This window comes from Equus quagga, chromosome 8 (genome assembly GCF_021613505.1).
Source record: "Equus quagga isolate Etosha38 chromosome 8, UCLA_HA_Equagga_1.0, whole genome shotgun sequence".
NCBI classification, from domain to species: Eukaryota; Metazoa; Chordata; class Mammalia; order Perissodactyla; family Equidae; genus Equus; species Equus quagga.
The window spans coordinates 126,718,515-126,741,148 of record NC_060274.1 but is presented as its reverse complement, the minus strand read 5'-3'; the positions used below and the strand labels follow the sequence as shown (position 1 = coordinate 126,741,148).

General features: G+C 43.5%; 1 protein-coding gene and 1 long non-coding RNA gene across 7 annotated transcripts in view; both read left to right on the top strand.

The window, feature by feature from the left end:
* The window catches only part of PRKAG2 (protein kinase AMP-activated non-catalytic subunit gamma 2), a 286,173-nt gene extending 276,847 nt beyond the window's left edge, over positions 1 to 9,326 (top strand). For all 6 annotated transcript variants that reach the window (XM_046669514.1, XM_046669518.1, XM_046669517.1 and 3 more), the window contains 2 exons: positions 5,056 to 5,149; positions 8,182 to 9,326. In XM_046669514.1, coding sequence (XP_046525470.1) covers positions 5,056 to 5,149; positions 8,182 to 8,213 — 126 coding nt within the window. In that variant the 3' untranslated portion in view covers positions 8,214 to 9,326. The remainder of the gene's footprint in view (positions 1 to 5,055; positions 5,150 to 8,181) is intronic.
* A 358-nt stretch (positions 9,327 to 9,684) lies between these two features.
* Positions 9,685 to 16,140, top strand: LOC124243486 (uncharacterized). The gene is made up of 3 exons (XR_006889685.1): positions 9,685 to 9,745; positions 9,846 to 10,057; positions 11,835 to 16,140. It is a non-coding gene; the product is annotated as an uncharacterized LOC124243486 (long non-coding RNA).
* The last annotated feature ends 6,494 nt before the right edge of the window (positions 16,141 to 22,634 follow it).

Sequence of the window (22,634 nt, the reverse complement as noted above, 5' to 3'; positions counted from 1 at the left end):
AGCATGTTGTTTAGTCTCCACATATTGGTCACTTTCTGAGCTTTTTTCCTGTAGTTTATTTCTAGTTTCATAGCTTAATGGTTGGGAAAGATGCTCAATATGATTTCAATCTTCTTAACTTTATTGAGGCTTGCCTCGTTTCCTAACTTATGGTCTATCTTTGAGAATGTTCCATGTGCACTTGAGAAGAATGTATATTCTGCTGTTTTTGGATGGAGTGTTCTGTATATATCTATTAAGTCTATCTGGTCTAGTTTTTCATTTAATTCCACTATTTTCTTGTTGGCTGTCTTCTGTCTGCATGATCTATCCATTGATGTAAGTGGGGTGTTCAGGTCCCCTACTGTTATTGTGTTGTTGTTAATATCTCCTTTTAGGTTTGTTAATAGTTCCTTTATGTACTTTGGTGCTCCTGTGTTGGGTGCACAGATATTTATATTCCACTTCTTGGTGGAGTGTCCCTTTTATCATTATATACTACCCCCTTTGTCTCTCATGGCCTTTTTTATCTTGAAGTCTACTTTGTCTGGTATAAGTATGACAACACCTGCTTTCTGTTGTTTGCCTTTTGCTTGGAGTATTGTCTTCCATCCCTGCACTCTGAGCCTATGTTTGTCTTTAGAGCTGAGATGTGTTTCCTGGAGGCAGCATGTTATTGGGTCTTGTTTTTAATCCAGCCACTCTGTGTCTTTTGATTGGAGAATTCAGTCCATTTACGTTTAGAGTTATTATTGATAGATAAGGGCTTAATGCTGCCGTTTTATTACTTGTTTTCTGGTCGTTCTGTATTTCCCTGGTTTCTCCTCCTATATGTTTCAGAATGCCACTTCACTTTGGTAGTTCTCTATGATGGTTTTCTCAGTTTTCTCTTTACTTTACCATTTGTGTCTCTGTTGTGATTTTCTTTTAGTGGTAACCTTGAGGTTTGTATAAAAGATCTCGTAGATGAGATAGTCCATTTTCTGATAGCCTCTCATCTCCTTTAGTGTAAGCAGGTTCCCTTCGTTTCCTCTTCCCCTTCGGAGTTACTGTTGTCACAACTTACTCCATTTTGTGTTGTGTGAGTTTGTGATTAAAATGACGAGATTATAACTAATTTTGATGTTTTCCTTAATTTTTTAAAATAATTTTTATTTATTTAATTAACTTTTGTGAGGAACATTGGCCCTAAGCTGACGTCTGGGCCAGTCTCTCTCTGTTTTTTTATGTGGGATGCTACCACAGCATGGCTTGACAAGTGGTGCTAGGTCCACACCCAGGATCTGAATCTGTGATCCCCAGGCCACCAAAGCAGAGCACGCCAAACTTAACCACTGTGCTACCAGGCTGGCCCCCCCACCTTTTATCTTTAATGTTATAATTGTTTGATAACGTTGCGATAGAGAGCTGAAATTTTTTTCTTTTGTCTCCTTATTTATCTCCTTGCACAAGGCTTTGTAAACCTTTTTTTTTTTCAGGTATAAGGGCCTTGTTGATTATTTCTTGTAGGGTGTGTCTTGTGGTGATGAATTCCCTCAGCTTTTGTTTATCTGGGAAAGTTTTTATTTCTCTATCATATCTGAGGGATATTTTTGCTGGATGGAGTAATCTTGGCTGAAAGTTTTTGTCTTCCAGAATTTTGAATATGTCATTCCACTCTCTCCTAGCCTGTAAGGTTTTTGCTGAGAAATCTGCTGAAAGCCTGATAGGGGTTCCTTTCTAGGTTATTTTCTTCTGCCTTGCTGTCCTTAATATTTTTTCTTTGTCATTGGCTTTTGCCAGTTTAACTAATATATGCCCCAGAGAAGGTCTTTTTACATTGATGTAATCAGGAGTTCTGTTAGCTTCTTTTACTTGTGATTCCAGCTCCTTCCCCGGGTTTGGGAAATTCTCAGCTATTATTTCTTTGAACAAGCTCTCTGCTCCTTTCTCCCTCTAGTTTCCCTCTGGAATACCTATAATCCTTATGCTGCCTTTCCTAATTGAGTCAGATATTTCTTGGAGAATTTCTTCATTTCGTCTTAGTTTTAGTTCTCTCTCCTTCTCCATCTGAAACAGTTCTATATTTCTCTGCTCTAAATTGCTAATTCTGTCCTCCATAATATCAGCTCTGTTATTCAAGGAACTCCAGATTTTTCTTGATCTCATTCATTATGATTTTAACCTCCAACTTTTTCGATTGGTTTTTTTTTAAAGTTTCAGTCTCTTTTGTGAAGAATTCCCTCTGTTCATTAATTTTATTCCTGATTTCATTGAACTAGCTTTCTGAATTTTCTTTTAATTCATTGAGTTTTTTTTATGATAGCTATTTCAATTCTTTGTCATTTAGATAGTAAATTTCTGTGCCTTCAGGATTTGATTTCTGGGTGCTTGTCGTTTTCCTTCTGGTGTTTGTATATTCCTTCATACTCTTTGATGGGGTAGATTTGTGCCTTTGCATAGTGGTAATGTCTGGTCATGGATTCCACCTGCTGCCACTGGGAGGGGTCAGGAGCAGTGTATTCTGAGCGTGCTGTGAACCCTGGCATCTGTGCCTGTCCTTTGGCATCTCTGCTGACAGAGGCCTGTCTGCCATTGCCCGCTGGCAGCTGCTGCTTTACTAACACATGTGCTTGTGCCCTGGCAGGGCTCCCTTGCTCTGGCCAACTGGCCAAGCTGTTGCACTGGGTGGAGGGAGAGGCGCTTTCTTTCATGTGTGTGATCCCGGGGACATTCTCGCTCTGCCCTCGTTATCTGCCCTCCTAGGGTGCTGGCTTGATGCAGACACCCCCACAGTAACTTAGCCTCATCTATGTGGAGCTTATCCACATCTAGGAGGCAGTTCGGGGAGCGAAGGCATTCCCACAGAGAGCTTCCACCTCCCCCTTCTCTTCTCAGAGCTGTGTGCAGTCCCACACCCTAGGTTGCTGCTGGGGAGGGAGAGGAGATCCCCTTACCTCCTTCCACTTCCTCCCGGGGGGTCCTGCACCTCCACCTTCATACATGTGGCTGCCTGGGTCTCTCAGACGTTTGTTGTGTTGTGTGAATGTTCTCTGTTGGTTTACGAGTGTCCTTTCTGTTGTGTCTTAGAGGGGAGAGTCTAAGGGAAGAGCTCACTCCACCATGATGCTGACATCACTCTCCTCTGGAATCTTTTTTAACAATTAAAAATCATGTTGATATGGAAAACCATTAACAATATATTGCTCAGGGAAAAGGTCAGTTACTACATATAGTATGATTCATATGCATATAAAAGAGGCTAGACAGACTCACACCACAGTATAAGAGCTGCTGTTTCTGGGTGATGGAGTCCTGGCTGACGTGAGGAACATGCAGAGTGCCAGCGGCTCTCTGTGGTCCCAGGCGCTCTCGTAGAAGAAGGAAGTGATTGGTTTGTTGTTTAAGTTCATCTGGTGAGCAACAGAAATTTCATTGAAATATGAAATAAGTCATTGAGGAAAATAAAGATGTAATTAAACAATTTCTTAAGTTATAGATCTTGATCTTTTTCCTCATTAAAATAATTCCTTTTGGGGCCAGCCTGGTGGCGCAGCAGTTAAATTTGCACCCTCTGCTTCAGTGGCCTGGGATTTGCCGGTTTGGATTCTGGGTATAGCACTCATGAAGCCATGCTGTGGCAGGCATCCCACATATAAAATAGAGGAAGATGGGCATGGATGTTAGTTCAGGGCCAATCTGGCTCAGCAAAAAGAGGAAGATTGGCAGCAGGTGCTAGCTTAGGGCCAATCTTCCTCAGAAAAATAAAAAATTTAAAAAATAGTTTCTTTCACCAGATGACTCCTCACTGGGGGGCGAAGACCAGCTTTAGCTTCAACATAATGTTAGGAGAAGGGTATATGGTATCAGCGTTGGTTTATTTATATGACATAAATATCACAGCAGCCTTTAGATACCTCAGACAAGGAACATTCATAAGTTCAGGCTCAGCGAGAGATGACGAGAAAATATTTGGTGGTCCTTTCTGTCTCATGGTTCTCTAGGGAAGATGGTTTCCCGTCGACCTTCAGTAGTTCAAAAGATAGTTATTTAATTATTGTTATTGAGTGTTAACAATAAAGTGTGTCTAGTTTAGAATATAAAGCATTCTGTGATCCTGGATGTAAACCATCATTTTAACTTATAATTTTAATAAATAACTGTGTCATTATGTCAGGATTATTGAAGAACCTAAGTTTTTTTAGAGAAACTTTTAAAAGAAATTTGTTGATTGGCATGAGAAAGATGACAAAGTGATTTTTTTCAACCTAAAGCAAGCTGTGATGTCAAAAGCATCACCAATACAGTATCATTAGGGACAAAAATAAAAACAATTTACCCCTCTTTCCATCTCCTTCCTGTGTCCCCCGTTTTGTACCTGCAGTGGGGTTGACTGTTCAGTATGAAGAAGATGGTCTCCAAGGTAGCCGAGCGTGTGTGGGGGCCTCAGGCCTCAGTCCTGCAGCTTTTAAATCAAAGAAGCTGACACTTTCTTAGTCCTTTCGCGTGTAAGGATGCCTCGTTAGAGTGATGCCTCAGAACGTTATCCATTCATTTATAAAAGACTTTCAAGTAGAAAATGAGACATGAATGTAATCTATTTCACCTTATTATAATATTTCATTTATCTTCTGAATATTAACATATGCACTTTGTAGAGAAAAGACAATAAGAAATAAACAGTCTAAGACCAGTGAGCTGTTTAGTTTCAGTGCTCATTTGGACTTCTTTCCCGTGTAAAATAGATCTGATAGTTATTAGACAGTAAGATACAACTTTAAAAAACTGAAAACTATTTAAGAGACTATTCTAGCTACATTGTACTTCACGTTTTGAGTTATATCTTTCTTATATTAATATTTTGAAATTTGAAAACTCAGGGCATAGCTGGCTGGTTTTTCTTAAAAGTAGGCAAGCAAATCAGCGTTGCATTTCAACATGAGAGCCAAAGACCTTTATTTGGTTCTGCTCTGTTACTTCCTCTCATTTGTGGGATATGTGCATTGTATAGTATATGACAGATGTTTTTTCTAACATCCATTTTAAAACTTTTTTATTTAGACTTTGACATGTGGCCCCCTTTTCTCTTGTTTGCAGGTCCATCGGCTGGTGGTAGTAAACGAATCAGATAGTATTGTGGGTATCATTTCCCTGTCAGATATTCTACAAGCCCTGATACTCACACCGGCAGGTAGGAATGCCCATTTCTGACCTTTGCCCTGAAGTGAAGGGGGGGGGGGGGGGGGGGGCGGGGGGAGTGGGCACAGCAGGTGGTGGCTTCTCCACCCCCGCCCCCCACAGATGGCGGCTTTCTGTGTGTTCCCTTGTAAACCATTTTCACTTTCATTGTGGTTTTGAAGTTTTACTGTTCTACTTGGGTGACAGAGAAGAGTTTATAGCAAGTATTCTGACTCAGGAACATCCTTTCAACACCCCGCGGTGCCTGCATGATCGGGGCTTCACTGCCGTGCTCATCAGAACCTTTTCCATTGAAAGGCTACACTCTCTTCCGTTTTGCTTTATTTTCAGTATTACTCAATGGAAAACATAGGAGGGAAGTTCTTTGGGTTCTATCCATTGAAGTCTTCATCGACCCTTTTTTTTTAAAAAAAAAAACTTACTAGTGTTTTGAGTATATAAAACAAAAGACCTAAACACAAACTTTTTTCCATTAATAGTGTATGGAAATTACATTAACTACCAAACAGTGTTGGTGACTAAACTCATTTTCTGCCAGATTCCGTCTGAGCAAGCCCTCAGGTCACAGTCAGGGAGCGTGCAGCGAGGGCAGGAGTGGAAAAGAGGAGCTGGTGTTTCTCCTGTATCACACATTTAATAGTAGGGTGGGCTGAAGGGGCCCCACAACCACCAGCCGTCCCTCTTTCCCCTTCCCGCTCTGCCCTCCGCCCCATTAAGTACACACAGCCCAGCCTCGGGCCTCAGACGGAGGCCAAGAGGGGGGACTAAGGGACGTGCACTTTGAACTCTTAGAAGTTAAACATTAAAGTGCACGTGTACTACGGTATTGATTTTTCTCTGGTTCAAAAATCAGTCAGACTAGCTAAGACTAGTTTTTGCAGTTGGCCTGTAACTTAGATACCCAGCCTGAAAGAATCCCCACCACCAGCGAGAAGCATATCACGTCCCCGAAGTGAGGACACCACCGGCGTGATCCCAGAGCGCTGCCTCACAGGGGCCGCAGGGCAGCGGCAGCTCCCGGGAGTGCTTGGAATGCACACTGGGGAGCCCCACCCCATGTCTGCAGAAGCCGAAACCGTAGAGACAGGACCTGGGGCAGTCATTGCCAAATGTAGTAGAGAACCTGAAACTCACGGCAAGCTTTATAATCACGAAATATTGATAAAATGACTAAATGGATGTGAGATTGTTCAGAGCATTATTTGTAATAACCAAAACCTGGAAATAACCCAAATATCTTTGAGCAGAAGAATGGGCAGATTGCATTGTATTCATCCAGTGGAATGCTACACAGCATTGACAGCGAGCACACATAGCTATATTTGATGGTGGACAAACCTCACACAACGTCAGGAAAGGAGCAGGACCAATCCAGAGAGTGGGTTATGTTTTATATACGACTCTCCAGTCCCTTTGTCCACGTTAGGAAAAGGCCTCATCTCTGGGCAGACGCATCCCCACAGGCACATATCTTGGCACCCTCAAAAAAAGACCCCCCTTTTCCAGGCGGCTGGCATGGGCCAAGGCACACAGTTTGCCCGGCAGAGTCAGGCGGAATCTCAGCTCTCTTCTGTGTCTACAGCCAAGATTCTTTGTGCATCGCCAACGCAGAGTAAAGTTCTTATCCTCTCTGTGCCTTGGTGTCGCAAACCATGAGAATGGGAATGTTGGGCTGGATGGGTTTAAATTTCCATCTAAATTTGCTATTTCAAAAGTTCTAAGCCGTTAATGCTCCTCTGCAGGGAGGAAACGTGTCCCAGAGCTGGATTTGAAATGCGCGTTACCGTAGAAGGAACGTTAGAAAGACAGCAACAGTTGAATTAGAATTCTCTATAGTAGAATGTGTGTAACACTACTTGGGACAATGTTGTGTGTTCCTAATAACTGGATTACAAGTGGACATTTGGAGCAGAACTCTGCTGGAATGCAGGACTGCCTCCGTCTGGCAGCAGCAGTGCAGATGCCCCTGCACGTGGGAGACAGCACGGTATAAGCATCAAACCAGGGGGCCAGTCTGGTTAGCCCAGTTGCCGTTATCCCCAGCAGCTGAGTGTGAGCAAGCCGCTCACCTCATCGAGCCTCCATCCCTTCAGCTGTAGAATGAGCGGCTGAGACAGGCCGTGTCCCTCCAGATACTTTGAGTTGAAACCAAAAGTGTGAGTGAAAGCTGTTTGTGTGCACTAAGACACCGGACCCAGGACGAGCCCTGTTGGGTGGGTGTTTATCGAATAATCAGTAAGAGGCACTTTTAGAAAGCATCCACTATGAATGTGAATAAAAGGCACCAGTGGTTATTCTTTTTACCAGATAGTGGGCACAATTCCTCATTACAGACACTGATTCAATATAACATTTTTTCACAAAGTTTTTAGCAGTAGTTCATTGTCCGACTGTCCAAACGAACCTCGGTATCTACACATGAAACCAGGGAGTAAGCAGTGTGATGGCAGTAGTTACAGGTTTTTAGCCCTTTATTTCTGTAGATTGGTAATCTCTTTCAAAAGTCTAGTGTCTTCTAGAGTCAGATGAGAAAATAGGAGGGAACCTGCTGTGATGAGAACAATAGTAGCTCTCCCTACCAACCCATTTTGAAATATCCTGGCCAGATATGGGTTGGTGCTGTGCACAGTTATCCTTAAACATGTTATAATGCCCTTTTTTACATTTTTGTAAGTATGTACAACAGAAATACTTTGCACCTTCACTAAAGCATAAGTACATATTTCTTTTATAAAAATTTTATCAGAACCCTTTTCCAAAGTCAGTCTTGGGTATTTGGAGCTACAGTGTGTCATATGGACTAAAAGCGAGCTGCAGTAACGGTAGGTGGGGGGGGCGGAACTCGAGCCCACCTGCTCACCCCACTTCTCCAGCTCCTGCAGCTCCAGAACGGCCTCGTAAGGCCCTGCAGGGCGCGGGTGGAGCCGCCGCAGGGCAGAACCACTGCTGCTGTGATGGAGGACGTGCACAGCTGTAACATATTTTTATGTTGCTTTGAAACTTTCATTTTCCATCTACTGACAGGTGCCAAACAAAAGGAGACAGAAACCGAATGACCGCTGTGAATGGAGAAGCCCTGGTGGGAAAACTTGAACAAAGATTCTGGGTCACGCTTTGCCTCATGAACACTGACCGCGAGAGGAGAGACTGAAATGGCTATGAATGTATATCAACGTTTAGTGATGGGTATTTTTTCCAGTAATGTTGAAACTAAGCATAAAAAAAGAAAGATTTTATGTGTTTGAAGATTCAGGCTTGCATCAAAAGGCTATTTTCAGACCTTTGTCTGAAATATTTCAAATGCTGTATGTCATTAAAGTGCACTGTGTCCTGAAATTTTATTAGTTTTCATTTCAAAGAACTCACTGGTAATGTGACAGGTATATGACATAAGGCGAGTGTATGGCATATTCAGATCTAGTGCCTTATGTCGGAACACAGCGATATGTCATCACTACTGCCCTTCGCCACAGAGCGTCCTGGTGTGAGTGACACTGCTGGAGCGAAAAGTCTTTGACCCTTTACCAAATCAGTTTGTTTTCATTAGATTTGTCGAACAGTCGTAATTTGAATATAAATAATTACTTTATAAAATTTTAATGACAGTTTTATGTTTGTGTTCTGAACTAGAGTGTAAGCAAGACTGCTTTACAACAGCTTTATTTATTTTTACTTTCATGCAGTTTTTTACACATCTTTTGGTGAGTAGACGTCACCATACCCATTCATAAACCATCGGTTGTTATTTTAAAATGGCAGATTTCTCATTATTTAAGTTTGGATCTGTGAAGGATATGACTTCTCAAAGAGCCACTGTGCGGCTTTAAAAGATGAGGTTTCTGGAAGCCTGTGTGGAAACTGCTCTGCGGACTGGGGACAGCCGCGGTTACGAGGAAGCAAAGTGCGGGGAAGATGTCTATTTTTCTCTATTTTTTTCTTGTGTATTGAAATGTAAAATCACAATGTTTGTGTGACTGCTGATGCGATTGTTTCTGTACATTTCGTTGTGGCATATGCAGTATTGTCATAGTTGGAGAGAAACACAATGTTTCCTGATGTAAGTGCTCTGAAAATGTTGACACTGTATATATATAAGTATAGTTTGGTTTTTTTGTTTTTGGGGGTTTTTTTTTTGCAGATTGAAAAATTAAAATAAATCCTACTATCTACCATTTTGTTAAAGAAGTTCTTTAAAATATCATGTATTTCAGCACATAATTAAAATTCTGCATGCAGTTTCCCACTTAGATATTTCTCCCTGAATAAAGGAGAACATGAATTCTCATATCCTTTTTTCTAATCAGAAAAAAACCTTAATGATTTTATTCATAAACTGTTTTACTCTCCGTTCTTTTTCTTTTTTTTTTTTTTGAGGAAGATTAGTCCTGAGCTAACATCCACTGCCAATCTTCCTCTTTGCTAAGGAAGACTGGCCCTGAGATAACATCCGTGCCCATCTTCCTCTACTTTATATGTGGGACACCTGCCACAGCATGACTTGACAAGCAGTGGTCCACACCCAGCATCCAAACTGGTGAACCCTGGGCCACCAGAGCAAGGTGCCCAAATTTAGCCACTACGCCACCAGGTCAGCCCCTATATCTCTCCACTATTAAATAGAACGTATTTAATTAAAAGTTGCCATGCAGATTTTCTTGTGCTTAGGTGTCAATTTTTTTGTTTGCTAGGAGGCCGGATATGAGCGGAAGAGCCTTAAGTATATGTTTTCCCCATAGAAACAAGAGCGGTTGTGACTTAGGCTAATGGTAACGCTTGGGAGAAAGGAAGAAAGTCACAAAGCTACTGAAACAACGCAGTTCTGAAGCTCAAAGCATCTATACTCAGTCTGCCCCTTGTCTGTGAAGAACACACAAGTGGGCAGAGACTACGGGATGTGCAGGTGACGTGCTGTCTATCTTCTGCTTCAGCAGTTTGGGGCCACTTAGAAATTTATTAGCATTTCCTCTTCCCACGAGGCATGCGCACATCCTGCAGGCCTCCGACCCTCCCTAAGTACTTTTTAAGGGTTTAGAGTCGTGCGGACGTGTGTTAACGCACGTTGGTTTGAGTGGAGCAGCCTCATCTAGTCATCAGACAACCAAAAACGGTTCATTATCCTTTTGTTCCCATCTAAGAGTTAGCATTTGTTCTCAGCAAATGCTAAAGGCTGGGTTATAGTGAATGTGCTTCTCAGTGCCCTTCTAGGAATCAGGAGAAGTGGCGCTTAAAGGAGGCCAGGTGCAGGAAGGATTCTAAGGGAAAAAGTGTTATCAAGAGAGAAACCCGCGTTGAAACCCTTGCTGGGCGAGCCACGGGTGTCTGCAGCGCGCTCATCACCGAAAGGCTCGCCCGGACCCCGGGCGGAGGGCTCACGCGGTGCTGTTGTGCCCCCAGCAGGGACTCTGGCCCTTGCACCAAGAGGAACTGGCAGTCCCTCAAAGGGTTGTTGTGAACTAATGATGAATATGAGAGCAAGAGCATGTCAGAAACATCGTGTCTGTTGCAGGAATGTAGTGTCCATTCTGTTTTGTATTCTAATCTCTAAGAAAAATGTAAACATTTATTGATGTTTCTTATAACATTTTCTTAGAGAGCCACCTGCCTGAGCAGATACAGCCTTCTCAAACCCGTGGTTCTCAACCAGGGGAGACTTTGACCTTAGGGGACACTTGGCAAAGTGGAGACATTTTTGGTTGTCACCACTGGGGGTGGGAAGGAGGGCTGTGTGCTGCTGGCATCTGGTGGGTGGAGGCCCCTACGACTAAGAGGATCCAGCTCACGATGTCAGTGTTGAGGTTAGAAACCCTGTCCTACGCAATTAGAATGTTCTGGGTCTTTTGGTTACATTTGTTACTTCCTAACTGAATCCACCTGTCTTTAAAAGAAAAATTCAGCAGACAGCCTTTCTGGGCAAGGGGGCGATGGAAATAACCCACAGGTGAATTCTGTAGGTCCATGTGACCCTTGTCACAATTTCTTCCAAAGCATTTTCGCCAAAAAGGGAATTTTGCTTTGCAGAATAGCACTCAGGAGAAAATTCCTCCCCATAGGGATATACCTGGAAAGTAAATTTTACTCAGTTATTTTATTTTCAAAAAGAAATCTAAAACAGGCTCCAAAATTGTTTTTCACATAAAATTACCTGCAAAGCTGGCATAGCTGTCAGTCTCCATATAGAGCATGCGTAAAACACCTTCACGTGAAACCCCTAAAATTCCCTCTCACTGTGGACAGCCCCACCTTATTTCTTGGACTAAACGCACTGCATTAAAATTTACTTTTAGGGGGCTGGCCCCGTGGCCGAGTGGTTAGGTTCGCGTGCTCCGCTTCAGCAGACCAGGGTTTCACCCGTTCAGATCCTGGGTGCGGACATGGCACCCCTCATCAGGCCATGCTGAGGCGGGGTCCCACATGCCACAACTAGAAAAACCCACAACTAAAAAATACAACTGTACGAGAGGGCTTTGAGGAGAAAAAGGAAAAATAAAATCTTTAAAAAAAAAATGTAGCAAGGACATACTAAAACTATCATTCAGCTCAAAGCATATCAAGGTTCTTTCTGGCAGGGTGGTTGGGAAAAAAGTCAGGTACCCAGTTCTCTCTAGACATCTCTGCATGTGAAGTGCTGCTGACCTCTCCCCACCAGAGCTCACATGTCAGCATCCAAACACCCACAGGAACCGCTCTGACTTCAGTGTGCGTTGCCTCCCTGGATGGCCTGCGTGGCAAATTTCGTTTGAGACCAGAGCCCTAAGGGGCACCGGCTTCTGGTGTGTTGGAGATGGAGAATTGGCCTCATGGCTGCTCCTACTCGATGTCAGCAACTCAACATCTCGTCCTCTCTCGCAGCTCCTGGGCCGTCAGTAGACAGGAGAGTGGTCAGCACCATGGTGAATCTGAGAGACCGAGGTAAACACGGCCATTGGGGCACCGTGCTCCCTCCAGCACGCCCCTGGTCCTGGTGGGCCCTTAAGGGAGAATGCTTCCTAGCCGCCCCCAGGGGCGCAACTCCACCCCCGCTGTGCTCCTCGCAGGTCTTAGGAACAGGCGCCTTCCCTGCCGTTGTTCCTCCTGTAGAGTGTGCCTCCACGGCCTGTGAGGGAGAAAAGGCCCAAAGCCGAGCCCTGTGCTGCTCAGGACATGGCCTCAGCTACAAAGACCAAGTAGGAACCTCAAATTACTGCCCATGAGGCCGAGGCCTTCCCGGCCCGCGAAGATCTGAGGAGGGCGAGCATCTCTCCCACCTTTCAGCATGTGCGCCCGAGGCCGTCCTTGCTTTGGCAACCCTTCCAATATGCTTCCTGGGAGACAAGGCCGCCCTGGCTGTGGGGCCAGCTGCCTGCTGGCTGCAGGGCCTTTCCCTGCCCGACCTGGGGAGGGGAGAGGTTGCACTCAGCTGAACCTTGACCTCTCTCAGCAGCCCCAGCCCCTGAGTTCCAGGGCCAGGGCTTTCCCGCCCACCAGGCACCTCCACCAACGTGGGACCCACTGTCTTCATACACAGAGCAGAGACACTGGAAACGTCTGAAGCTTCCATGAGCTTTTTAATCCTTTCTCTGCTCCCCGCTCCTTGAAAAGACATCATAAAATGGCAGCATTTCTGACAAAGCTTTCCAATGGATTCAGACTGATAAGCCCCAAAAGGTGACCCTTCCAACTTACATTCATCAGAGTCGTTAAATTGCATGATTAAACCAAAAATCTAGTCATCTTTTGCTGCTCAGAAACCATCAATGGCCCCCCTGCCTACAGGGCCAAGCCTGACATCCCTGGTGGGGGATGAGGCCCTTCACAGCTGCCCCAAGGGGCGTCCCAGGCCGTGTCCTCAGCCCCTGAGCCCCTCCCCCACCTTCCTGAAAGCACCGCCCCTCCACGCCTGCCCAGCAACCTGAGCTGGTCCCCGCCTCCTCTCTCAAGGCCCAAGTCAGATATGAGTGCCGCTGTGAGGCCCCCGTGACTCCCCCACCCCACAGACAGATGCCTGCCTCCTCTGTGCTTCACGTCCTCGGTCCCTCCTGCCTCCTTCCTGCACAGCAGAGAGCGGCCCGGGCAACCACCCAGCATCTCCAGTCAGAAGATCTGCTTCTCGGCACTGCCCTGTGCTACCAGGAAACAGCTGTAAAACCACTCACCTTTCTTAGCCTGGGTTTTCCCCTCTGTAAGGCTCTTGAGAGGGATAAGTATATGTGTGTACACACACCATTAGATGGAAGGGCACTCCATACCTCTAAAGGACTATACAAATGTCAGCATCAGGCCTTGTCATCGTTGACACGGTGGCCACCTGGGTCCCTGGAGGAAGGTAACAACATCCTAGTCATCTCCATACTCTCGCCCTGGCAGGTCTCTGGCACCTGGTAGGTGCCTCATGAATGTCTCCGATGTTTGATGAGTGGTTGGTAAAGGTCAGTACACCTCCTAGACCGTGGGGCTGGTGAAATGCTCCCGTCGCACGAAGCGTTTCCCTCTAACTTGCCGGTTTGCTGGATAAAGTTCAACGGACGCCACAGAATATGGAGCATCATCTACAAATTCAGAGGCAGCCCTCTTCTCCGCCTTCAGCCTTGACATTCAAGGACAGACACAGGGCTCCTGGAAGGAGACGCAGAGGCAAGGCTTCTGGGGGTGAGGGCGTTGCTCCCTCGCTCTCACAAAGGGCACTTCCTTATCAGAGAAAGGATGTGGATGCCTGTGGACCCCCAGAGCGTGCCCGAGGTCAGAGGAGAGAGGGGCCTTCATGTTATGATCGAGAGCACAGAACAATACAACAGACCCTGTGTGAAGGGAGCTCCCTTCCCTCGTGAGGAGAATGCAGAAAAGGACACCAACACCTGCTCAGAGAGAAAAATGAGACTGGCGTCAGGAATAGGAAAGACCAGAAAGGTGTGAGGGTAGAGACAGCGCCTGACAACTCCATGGAAGGAGCAGAGGACTCGAGGAGCTCATTCCTGACCCTCCTATAATCCAGAAGCAGCCACCCCATGATATTTTGAGAATTCCTGGGTACCTTCTTTCTTTGCCCCTTTTCTCTTTTTGCTAGCTGGAACAATTTTCAGAAACTCCCAAAAAACAGTTTGATTAGCATGAAAAAGCTAGGTACTGAGTACATGTTTGAAATGTTCCATAACAAAAAGTTTTTAAAGCTTTACAAAAAAATTTTTACAAAAGTAAATAGTCTATTTCCTTTTAAGTAACTTTATCTTAACTTAGACATATTAAAATTAAAATAAGTGATAGGAAAGACATACTAAGATTAAAAAAAAACACTTGAGATTGCTTTCAAATGGCGACAGAGATTTATTTTCTGGTACCTTGAAATGCATTCATCAGAAATAGGGCAGGCTACTATTATTAGCAATTGACAGGAAAGTTGTCGCTCAGAAGTAGCCATATTAAAGATTTCAGACATCTTAACACAACAGTTGGTGATGAATAATGTCAATTTGTTCATTATACCTATGCACCTGAAAGTTCTATTTTTTATGCTATAAATTAGTTGACCCAAGTGTTTTTTTTAATAGGTTTGTTTAAGAAGTATAAACAGTTTTTAAAAGAGAACAGTGTATACTACTTCTATTATTTGCAAATTGCCTTGGAGAAAGACCGCTGCCCACCTCTGTTTGTGAAACTGAAAGGATAGCGTAAGCGAGAGGAGGAGCCAGCGTGCAGGGAAGAGAAGTGACGCGAGCGGCCTCCCCTCCAGCAGCTCCATCAGCAGCCAGTCCTCCCTCATTTTCAAGTGGGGGTCACTGAGTGAAAGAACACAGTGACCCGGGCCACGGGGGCCCTCCTCCTCCTCCTCCATCACTTCTCCCAGCCCCTTGCTCGGGTCCCTGTGAGCCCACAGGAGGCAGCCAGCCCACAGCGCCACAGTCCCTCCTGGTCTGCCCTCCCACTTCCCTGCGCTCCTCGTCCAGCCTGGATACCAATGTCCATGCCCAGACACCCCAGACCCTGTGCCCCTCTCCTCCTGAAACAGTCCCATCCCTGGATGACCCCACACACGTCCTTGGCTGGCCGCAGCCGTCACTTCATTTGCCTACTTTTTCGTCATCTACCATTAATTCATCTTCAAACTCTCCACAAGAAATGCTCATCTCCTCACGCCAAGTTCAAAAACACGAGGTAACCCATCTGTTTCCTTCTTGGAGACATCCGTCCTGGGCCTTGCTAGCCTCCTGCTTCAATCTGGACCAATGACTTTTCTAGACCTACTGCCCAGCTAGACACTTGTCAATTTTATTGGTCCTTTCCAAAACCAACATTTTACTTTGTTGATAATATTGAATTTTTTGTTTTCTGTCTCTTTAATTTCAGCTCTTTACTTTTTCTTCCTTCTGCTTTCCTTGAATTTATCCTGTTGTTATCCTAAGCTCATTAATGTTCAGCCTTTTACTGTTGTTCTAATATAAGCATTTAAGGTTAAAAATGTCCTTTTGATGGTATCCTATAAGCTTCGATTTGCAGTGTTTATTTGTAGGATTTTTATTATCATTCAGTTTAAATTTTTTCTAATTTGTTTTCTGATTTCTTTTTGACTCATGAATTATGTAGAAGTATATTTCCTGTTTCCCAAATGCACGGGGGTTCTCTCTGTTTTTGTTATTGATTTCAACTTAATTGCATTATGGTCAGAGAATGTGGTCGATATGAGAATTCTTAGAAATTTGTTCAGACTTGCTTTATGACCCACTACATGGTCACTTTTCATAAATGGCTTATACATGCTTGAAAAGAATATGTATTTCTTTTCATTTGTTGAGAGCAATGTCCCATAGGTTGGCATTAAACAAGTTTGTTAATTCTGCTGTTCAAATATTTCCTGTCCTTACTTTTAAAAACTATTTCACCTATCAGTTATTGAAAGGTATTAAAGTGTCCTGCATGATTTCTATTTCTGCTTTGTAGTTCTATCAAGTTTTGCTGAATATATTTTGCATGAATAGAATGTTGTTGGTTGCATAAAAGTTTAGAATTGTGATATGTTCCTGGTGAATTAAACCTTTTATAATCTTTTAGAGACTGTCTATCCATAGTAATGGTTTTGCTTTAAAACCTGTTTTGTGGGGCCAGCCCGGTGGTGTAGTGGTTAAGTTCATGTGCTCTCCTTCAGTGGCCCAGGGTTCACAGGTGGGGATCCTGGGCATGGACCTACACACTGCTCATTAAGCCAAGCTATGGCAGCATCCCACATATAAAACAGAGGAAGATTGGCACAAATGTTAGCTCAGGAACAATCTTCCTCAAGCAAAAAATAAAAATTAAAAATAAATAAATAAGTAAAACCTATTTTGTTTTATATCAATACAGCTTCACAAATTTTCTTTTGGTCAGTATTTGGTATATTCTTTTCCAATTTTTACTTGCAATTTTTCTGTATGTTTTAGATGTGTCTCTTGTAATCATCATATGGATGATGATTAAATCCATAATCATGGATAAAAAATCCATCTGATTTTTTTAAAAATCCATTCTCTCCATTTTTGTCTTTAGAATATTTAGGTCCATTTGTTATAACTACTACTATATTTGTATTTTGTGTTTATTTTGTGTTTTCTATTCGCATGACTTTTTCTCTCTTTTTTTCTCCTTCTACTCCATTTCTTATTCCATTTGTCCCCTTCTACTATTTGGAATTTTTGCATATTTCATCACTAGCTCAAAGAGATAGGGGCTCTTTAAAAAATTTAACTATCATGCCATTATCCCAACTGAACAAAATTAACAAAAATCTCTTAATATCACGTAACACTGTCCATTTTCAGACATCCCTGGTGTAACACATTTGCTGTGTTCAGATCAGAACCTACACAAGATCTACATGTTGGATTTGGTTGATTTCTCTCTCAGGTCTCTTTTAATCTATAAGAGTTCTCTACCTCCCCCCTCCCTTTTCCATGTCACTTATTTGCTGAAGAAATCGGGACACGTGTCCTATAGATCTTCCCACGTTCTGGATTGCTGATGTTTCCGCAGGGCGTCATTGAGCGTGTTCCTCTATCCCTGTGGTCACACCTGGGGGTTGATCAGACTCAGCTTTAACTTTTTGGCAAGAACATCTTATTGACGGGGTTTCTACTGCCTGTTACAAGACAACCAGACGTTGTGTGCTTCCTGACATGATGCCATAAAAGACAAAAAGCAAACAAACACTTAAAAACAAGAAATACAGTGTCAAAAAGCTTCTGAAATTTCCACTGATGCTCCAGTCTGGCATAAACACAAACATTTAGCATTGCAGAATCTTGAGTCTTATTTTAAACCATCTATTTCCATCTTTCGTTTATTTGAAAATAATAAGAATCATATATTAAAAAAGAAATAACTTTATTTTGTTAGATATCATGATCCAAATTTTCCTATATATTCAGTGAAAGAGAAAAAAGTATGACTACATAATGCCAACACTAACTGGTCCAGCAGCTGGCATATACTTCTCTTTTTTGGTCTTTGGAGGTAGGAAATTTTAAACATTTTAAAAGATGAAATAAAAATGACTGATTAAAATAGATATAAATATTTCATGATGATTTGATAAAATTGGTTTTAACTATCATTTTTGAACAATGCACACAAGCTGTGAAAAAAATATGAAAGTTTTATCCTTGGGTTTTATCCAGTGTATGTTAAAAATTTTGGTGGTTTAAGAAATTTTTTCAGCTATATTTAATAGAATCAGCTTAACTATCATACTGCTTTGGCCACTTAAAGTTCCTTTCCTTCTCGTTACTGATATAGCTGAGAGATGAGTATTGAGAGCAGTTGAAAAGAATTGTGTTCTGATAAGTTTGGTTTTTTTCAAAGCTGTTTTTTACACATATTGTTTCTTATCAATGCTCTCTTTGCTTTGCTCTTATGAAACTCTCCCTCAAAAATTATATATATTGACAACAGCCCAGGGATGGAAGAGGGAAATAAATGAAAACTGTCATTCTCATCACCCCTCTCTATCCTATTTCTGAATATCTCAGCTCAGGATAAAATACTTCACTTCTAACACCAGGCTTCAACCTTGATATAAACATGTATAAAAAGGAAGAATATAGGAAGCACGAAGGGTTTGTGATGTTTCCATTAATCACTAAAGGAGTTTCCCCCTTTATTTGGTGCCTCAGGGTTTTGTGCACCTGGAACAATGCAACCTGGTGAGATCCAGCACTGGTGAAGGGTCTACATTTCTTTTGTAAAGTGGGCAAGGAGCCACCATGAACTCAGGTATATTCCCAGGGAGATCCATCTAGGAAATAGTACATATTTAAGTTGAAAATCTGGAAGTTGATTCTCTTTAAATATCTGTTCTTGTGTCTCTTCAAAAGCATTTACATCTTCCTAGGGTTCCTTGTGCTCCTATTTAAAGACCTCGAACTTTTATGTTTTTCTGCCTGAGAAAGATTCGCCCTGAGCTAACACCTGTTGCCAATCTTCCTCTTTTTACATGAAGATTTTCCCTGAGCTAACATCTATGCCAATCTTCCTCTATTCCGTATGTGGGTCACCACCACAGCATGGCCACCTATGAGTGGTTTAGGTCTGTGCCCGGGAACCGAACCCCAGGCTGTGGAAGTGGAGCACACCAAACTTAACCACCAGGCCACAGTGCTGGCCCTGACCTCAAACTTTTTAAGTGTATACTGATCCTGCAGAAGACTAGAATCAATTTGTCCCCCTTCTAAGTACGTTTCCTAGGTTTCTACCAACTGACATCACACATTTAGAAGCCTAAATGAGAACGCCATCAGAGCATCATCCTAGGAAATCTGGATTAAATTGAGCATTTCTCAGAGATAATCTTAACCAAATTGGAAAATAGCTGCCAACCTCATTTATCATCACAATCTATTAATGTTGGAAGTCAGCCCTTTACCCATTTATGAACTCACTCTGCTTCCAGAAGTAGTATTGTATTGGGTTCAAGTTACACCCAGCTAGCAGTTGCTAGAAACAGCCTTTTGAGGAAGGTGCTGTGCTCTTCCACACGTGGGAAATGACTGCTCTCCTAGTAGGGACAATAGGGGCAGAGCAGATCTTACACAATGTATGTAGGCATGTTCTTTAATTTCTGACTTTCTGGCATGGGGAAAAGTATGTAGGGGCTGGGGTGGGGTGGGGCAGAGGTCCTAAAGTGGGCAGGAGAGGAGAGGCACTGTGTCCTTCTTGTCTCCTAGGCAGCTCTTCCTCTCTTGGCTAAGCCTGGGAGGGAAGAGACCCTGTCAGCAGCTGAGGAACTCAGCCAAAGGCATCTGTGAGACAGAGCAGCCTTGGGACCACATAGTGTCCTGAGTCTGGGGAGGTTTGACCACAGAGGGGAAGTGGAGGGAATTAACACAGCAATCTCACCAAGAATGGAATTAGCATAAATTGTAATTTGAGTTTATTAAATATCAATGGGAAAGGCATAAAATTTTGTGGCCTTTACTTTAAAAACTTGTTCTATGAAATACATGTTCATCTGGTTAAATAAAAAATTACATTTAGGGGGCTGGCCCCGTGGCCGAGTGTTTAAGTTCGCGCGCTCCGCTGCAGGCGGCCCAGTGTTTCGTCGGTTCGAATCCTGGGTGCGGACATGGCACTGCTCGTCAGACCACGCTGAGGCAGCGTCCCACATGCCACAACTAGAGGAACCCACAACGAAGAATACACAATTATGTACCGGGGGGCTTTGGGGATAAAAAGGAAAAAATAAAATCTTTAAAAAAAAAAAAATTACATTTATACCAAACTAGGATTGGCGTGTGGATCTCTGGAGGCCACCAGAGCGCCCAAAATAGGAAGCACACGAGCACAGTTGCTGAAAGTGGGGGTGCTGGGATCGGACACCCCGCATTCCCGTCTCCACTGGACGGACATGCAACCTAGAGCAGGTCGACAGCCGTAAACCTCAGTTTTCTGTTTATTAAATGGGGATACCAAATCATACTTATCCTCATAGAGTTGGCATGAGGATTCGTTGAGATAGTGCATATAAGGCAGTTGGAAGCAAGTAAAAGCTCCACCAATTGCTATTATCACACATCATGATACAGTGATACAATGGCACACTAGGTAGACAGTCAAAACTATGCTGTAGACAGATGCATATTTGCCAAAGAAAAATGGCATAAAATGGTATGAATAGTATGACTTCATGTTTGTAGTCTATAAATATATAGATATATGATTAGAAAAAAGTCTAGAGCCAGCCCTAATGGCATAATGGTTAAAATTCAGCACACTCTGTTCGGCAGCTGGGCTTAGGTTCCCAGGTGTGGAACCACACCACTCATCTGTCAGTAGCCATGCTGTGGCAGCAGCTCACATAGAAGAAGCAGAAGAACTCACAACAAAAATATACAACTATGTACTGGGGCTTTGTGGAAAAAAAAAAAAAAATAGGAAGACTAGCAACACATCTTAACTCACAGTGAATCTTCCCCAGCAAAAAAAGAAAAAAGTCCAGAGCACATTATACCAAAGTACCAATAGCAGTTACCTCTGAATAATGCAATTCCAAGAGATTTTTTATTTCTTCCACCATGTGAGAATACAATAAGAAATCTGCAACCTGGAAGAAGCCCTCACCCAACCCTGCTGGCACCCTGATCTCAGACTTCCAGCCTCCAGGACCGTGAGACATAAGTTTCAGGTGTTTATAAGCACCCAGTCTATGGCACTTTGTTACAGCAGCCCCAACAGACTAAGACAGGTGCCTTCAGATGAAACCCGATCTGCAGTGAGCCTGTGCTTGTTTGGACCCAGCCAGGAGCAGCGAGTAATCTGGACTGCCTCTGCTAGCTCTTCACCCTGTTTGCAGCACCATTACTTAAATGGGGAAGGGGGCTCATGAGTGAAAAAAACTGCAAAACTAAAATTACAAAATGTTGATAATTGTTATAATCGACAATTCTCGTTTAATGGAAATCTACCTATACAATCCAAAATTTGAAAAGTAACGAATTATCATAAATTCTAAGACATATCCTCCAAATTCACAGAATTTAGTTATCCTACCCTTTAATATTTTTTTTGGCTGTATTACTGGTTGGCCTATCTGCCTCTCCCTTTGTATGTGTTCTGGCTAAATACCAACAACGGCCAAGGCCAACACTGCACCAAGCTCCTTCAACGACACCGGGAGCCACTGCTGAGAACCAGTCGGTTACATAAGCAAAGGCCTTGCCTGGTGTCCTGGCTCCTGAGAAAAAGCTATGGGTCAGTTACCTTCATGACAGGTTACACTGAGAGGTGAGGGAAAGAGAGATGGCAAGCCTGCACGGCTGGCCCCGCGGGAACCTGGTGGAGTGCTGTTTCTCCACTTGGGTTCTCGGTCGCCCCAAGAGGAGCAGCAGCACCCACTGTTTCTATCCTGTTGCGCCCCTCTCTGCTTTGTCTCTTCTGCCGCTCATGGGTCCTGTCTCCCTGTGCGTCTTCCAGCTTCTGCCCTGCCTCCGACTGCTGACTTTCCACATCTCACATTCAAACTCCACGAGGACAGGATTGACGGGGCCGATCACCACCACCACCAACCACCACCAATCACCATCTAGGTCACCCTTTGGAGCAGAGGGTTGAGCAGGCCACAGTCAGCTCATCCTGGCCCAGCCAGCAGTGGCCAGACTTGCAGTCATGTGGCACAGAACATGCCAACCTAGGAGGAAGAAATCTCTAGAAGGGTCCTATCAGCGGGAAAAGTCTTCCAAGAGCGCCCCAGAAAACAGCTATATAGTTAACCAGCGAGCACCTTGCCTGATCTGCTCAGTAGAGTTGGAAATAAAACCATCCACACAGACAGTGCTAATGTAATGACCTTTATCTAATATTAGCTGGCAGGTTGCTAACGAGCTTCTGCATCTCAGCAAACACTGAGATAAAGCTATATTCCAAACCAGGACGGGATATTTCCGTTTAGAATTTATACATTGCTAACTAAATTCTATAAGGCAATCCATTGTTCAACCAGGGTGCAAAGTTTATTCCTAAAATTTTCCTGTTAGAATATTTTCACTATTTAGTATATGGCATACTGAATGACAAATTTTCTTCAACTATTGATGGTAGGCTAATTTTATGCTTGCATTAATCTTAAAAACTGTAATCCTTGTGGAAAGAAATTAATAGCCAAATTTTCTTATACACAATAAACTCAAGCTGGCTTCTTTCTTAGAGTTTATCAGGGCACGTCACTATATTTTTTAACATCCAACCTGTTTTGTAAGTTTTCTGTTTGACCCTGACCTTGGTCATGCTGGCATCCAACTGACAAAGGAGACTTACAAACCAAGCCTGGCTCTGCCCAGCCCAGGGAGACCTCTGTAGGGCATGCTCAGGTCAGACCACTTTCTTCCTCCAGCCAAGAGCTGCCTCGAACACTCCTCACTGGTTCCTCCCCAGCTGGCTGCTCTGCCCTCGCCTCTCAACTACTGCAGTTGGTTTTCTTTTCTTCTGGGCTACCTCCTTCGAGGTCAAGCAGTAAGAGCCCTCCCCACTTTAGAGGTTCTGGG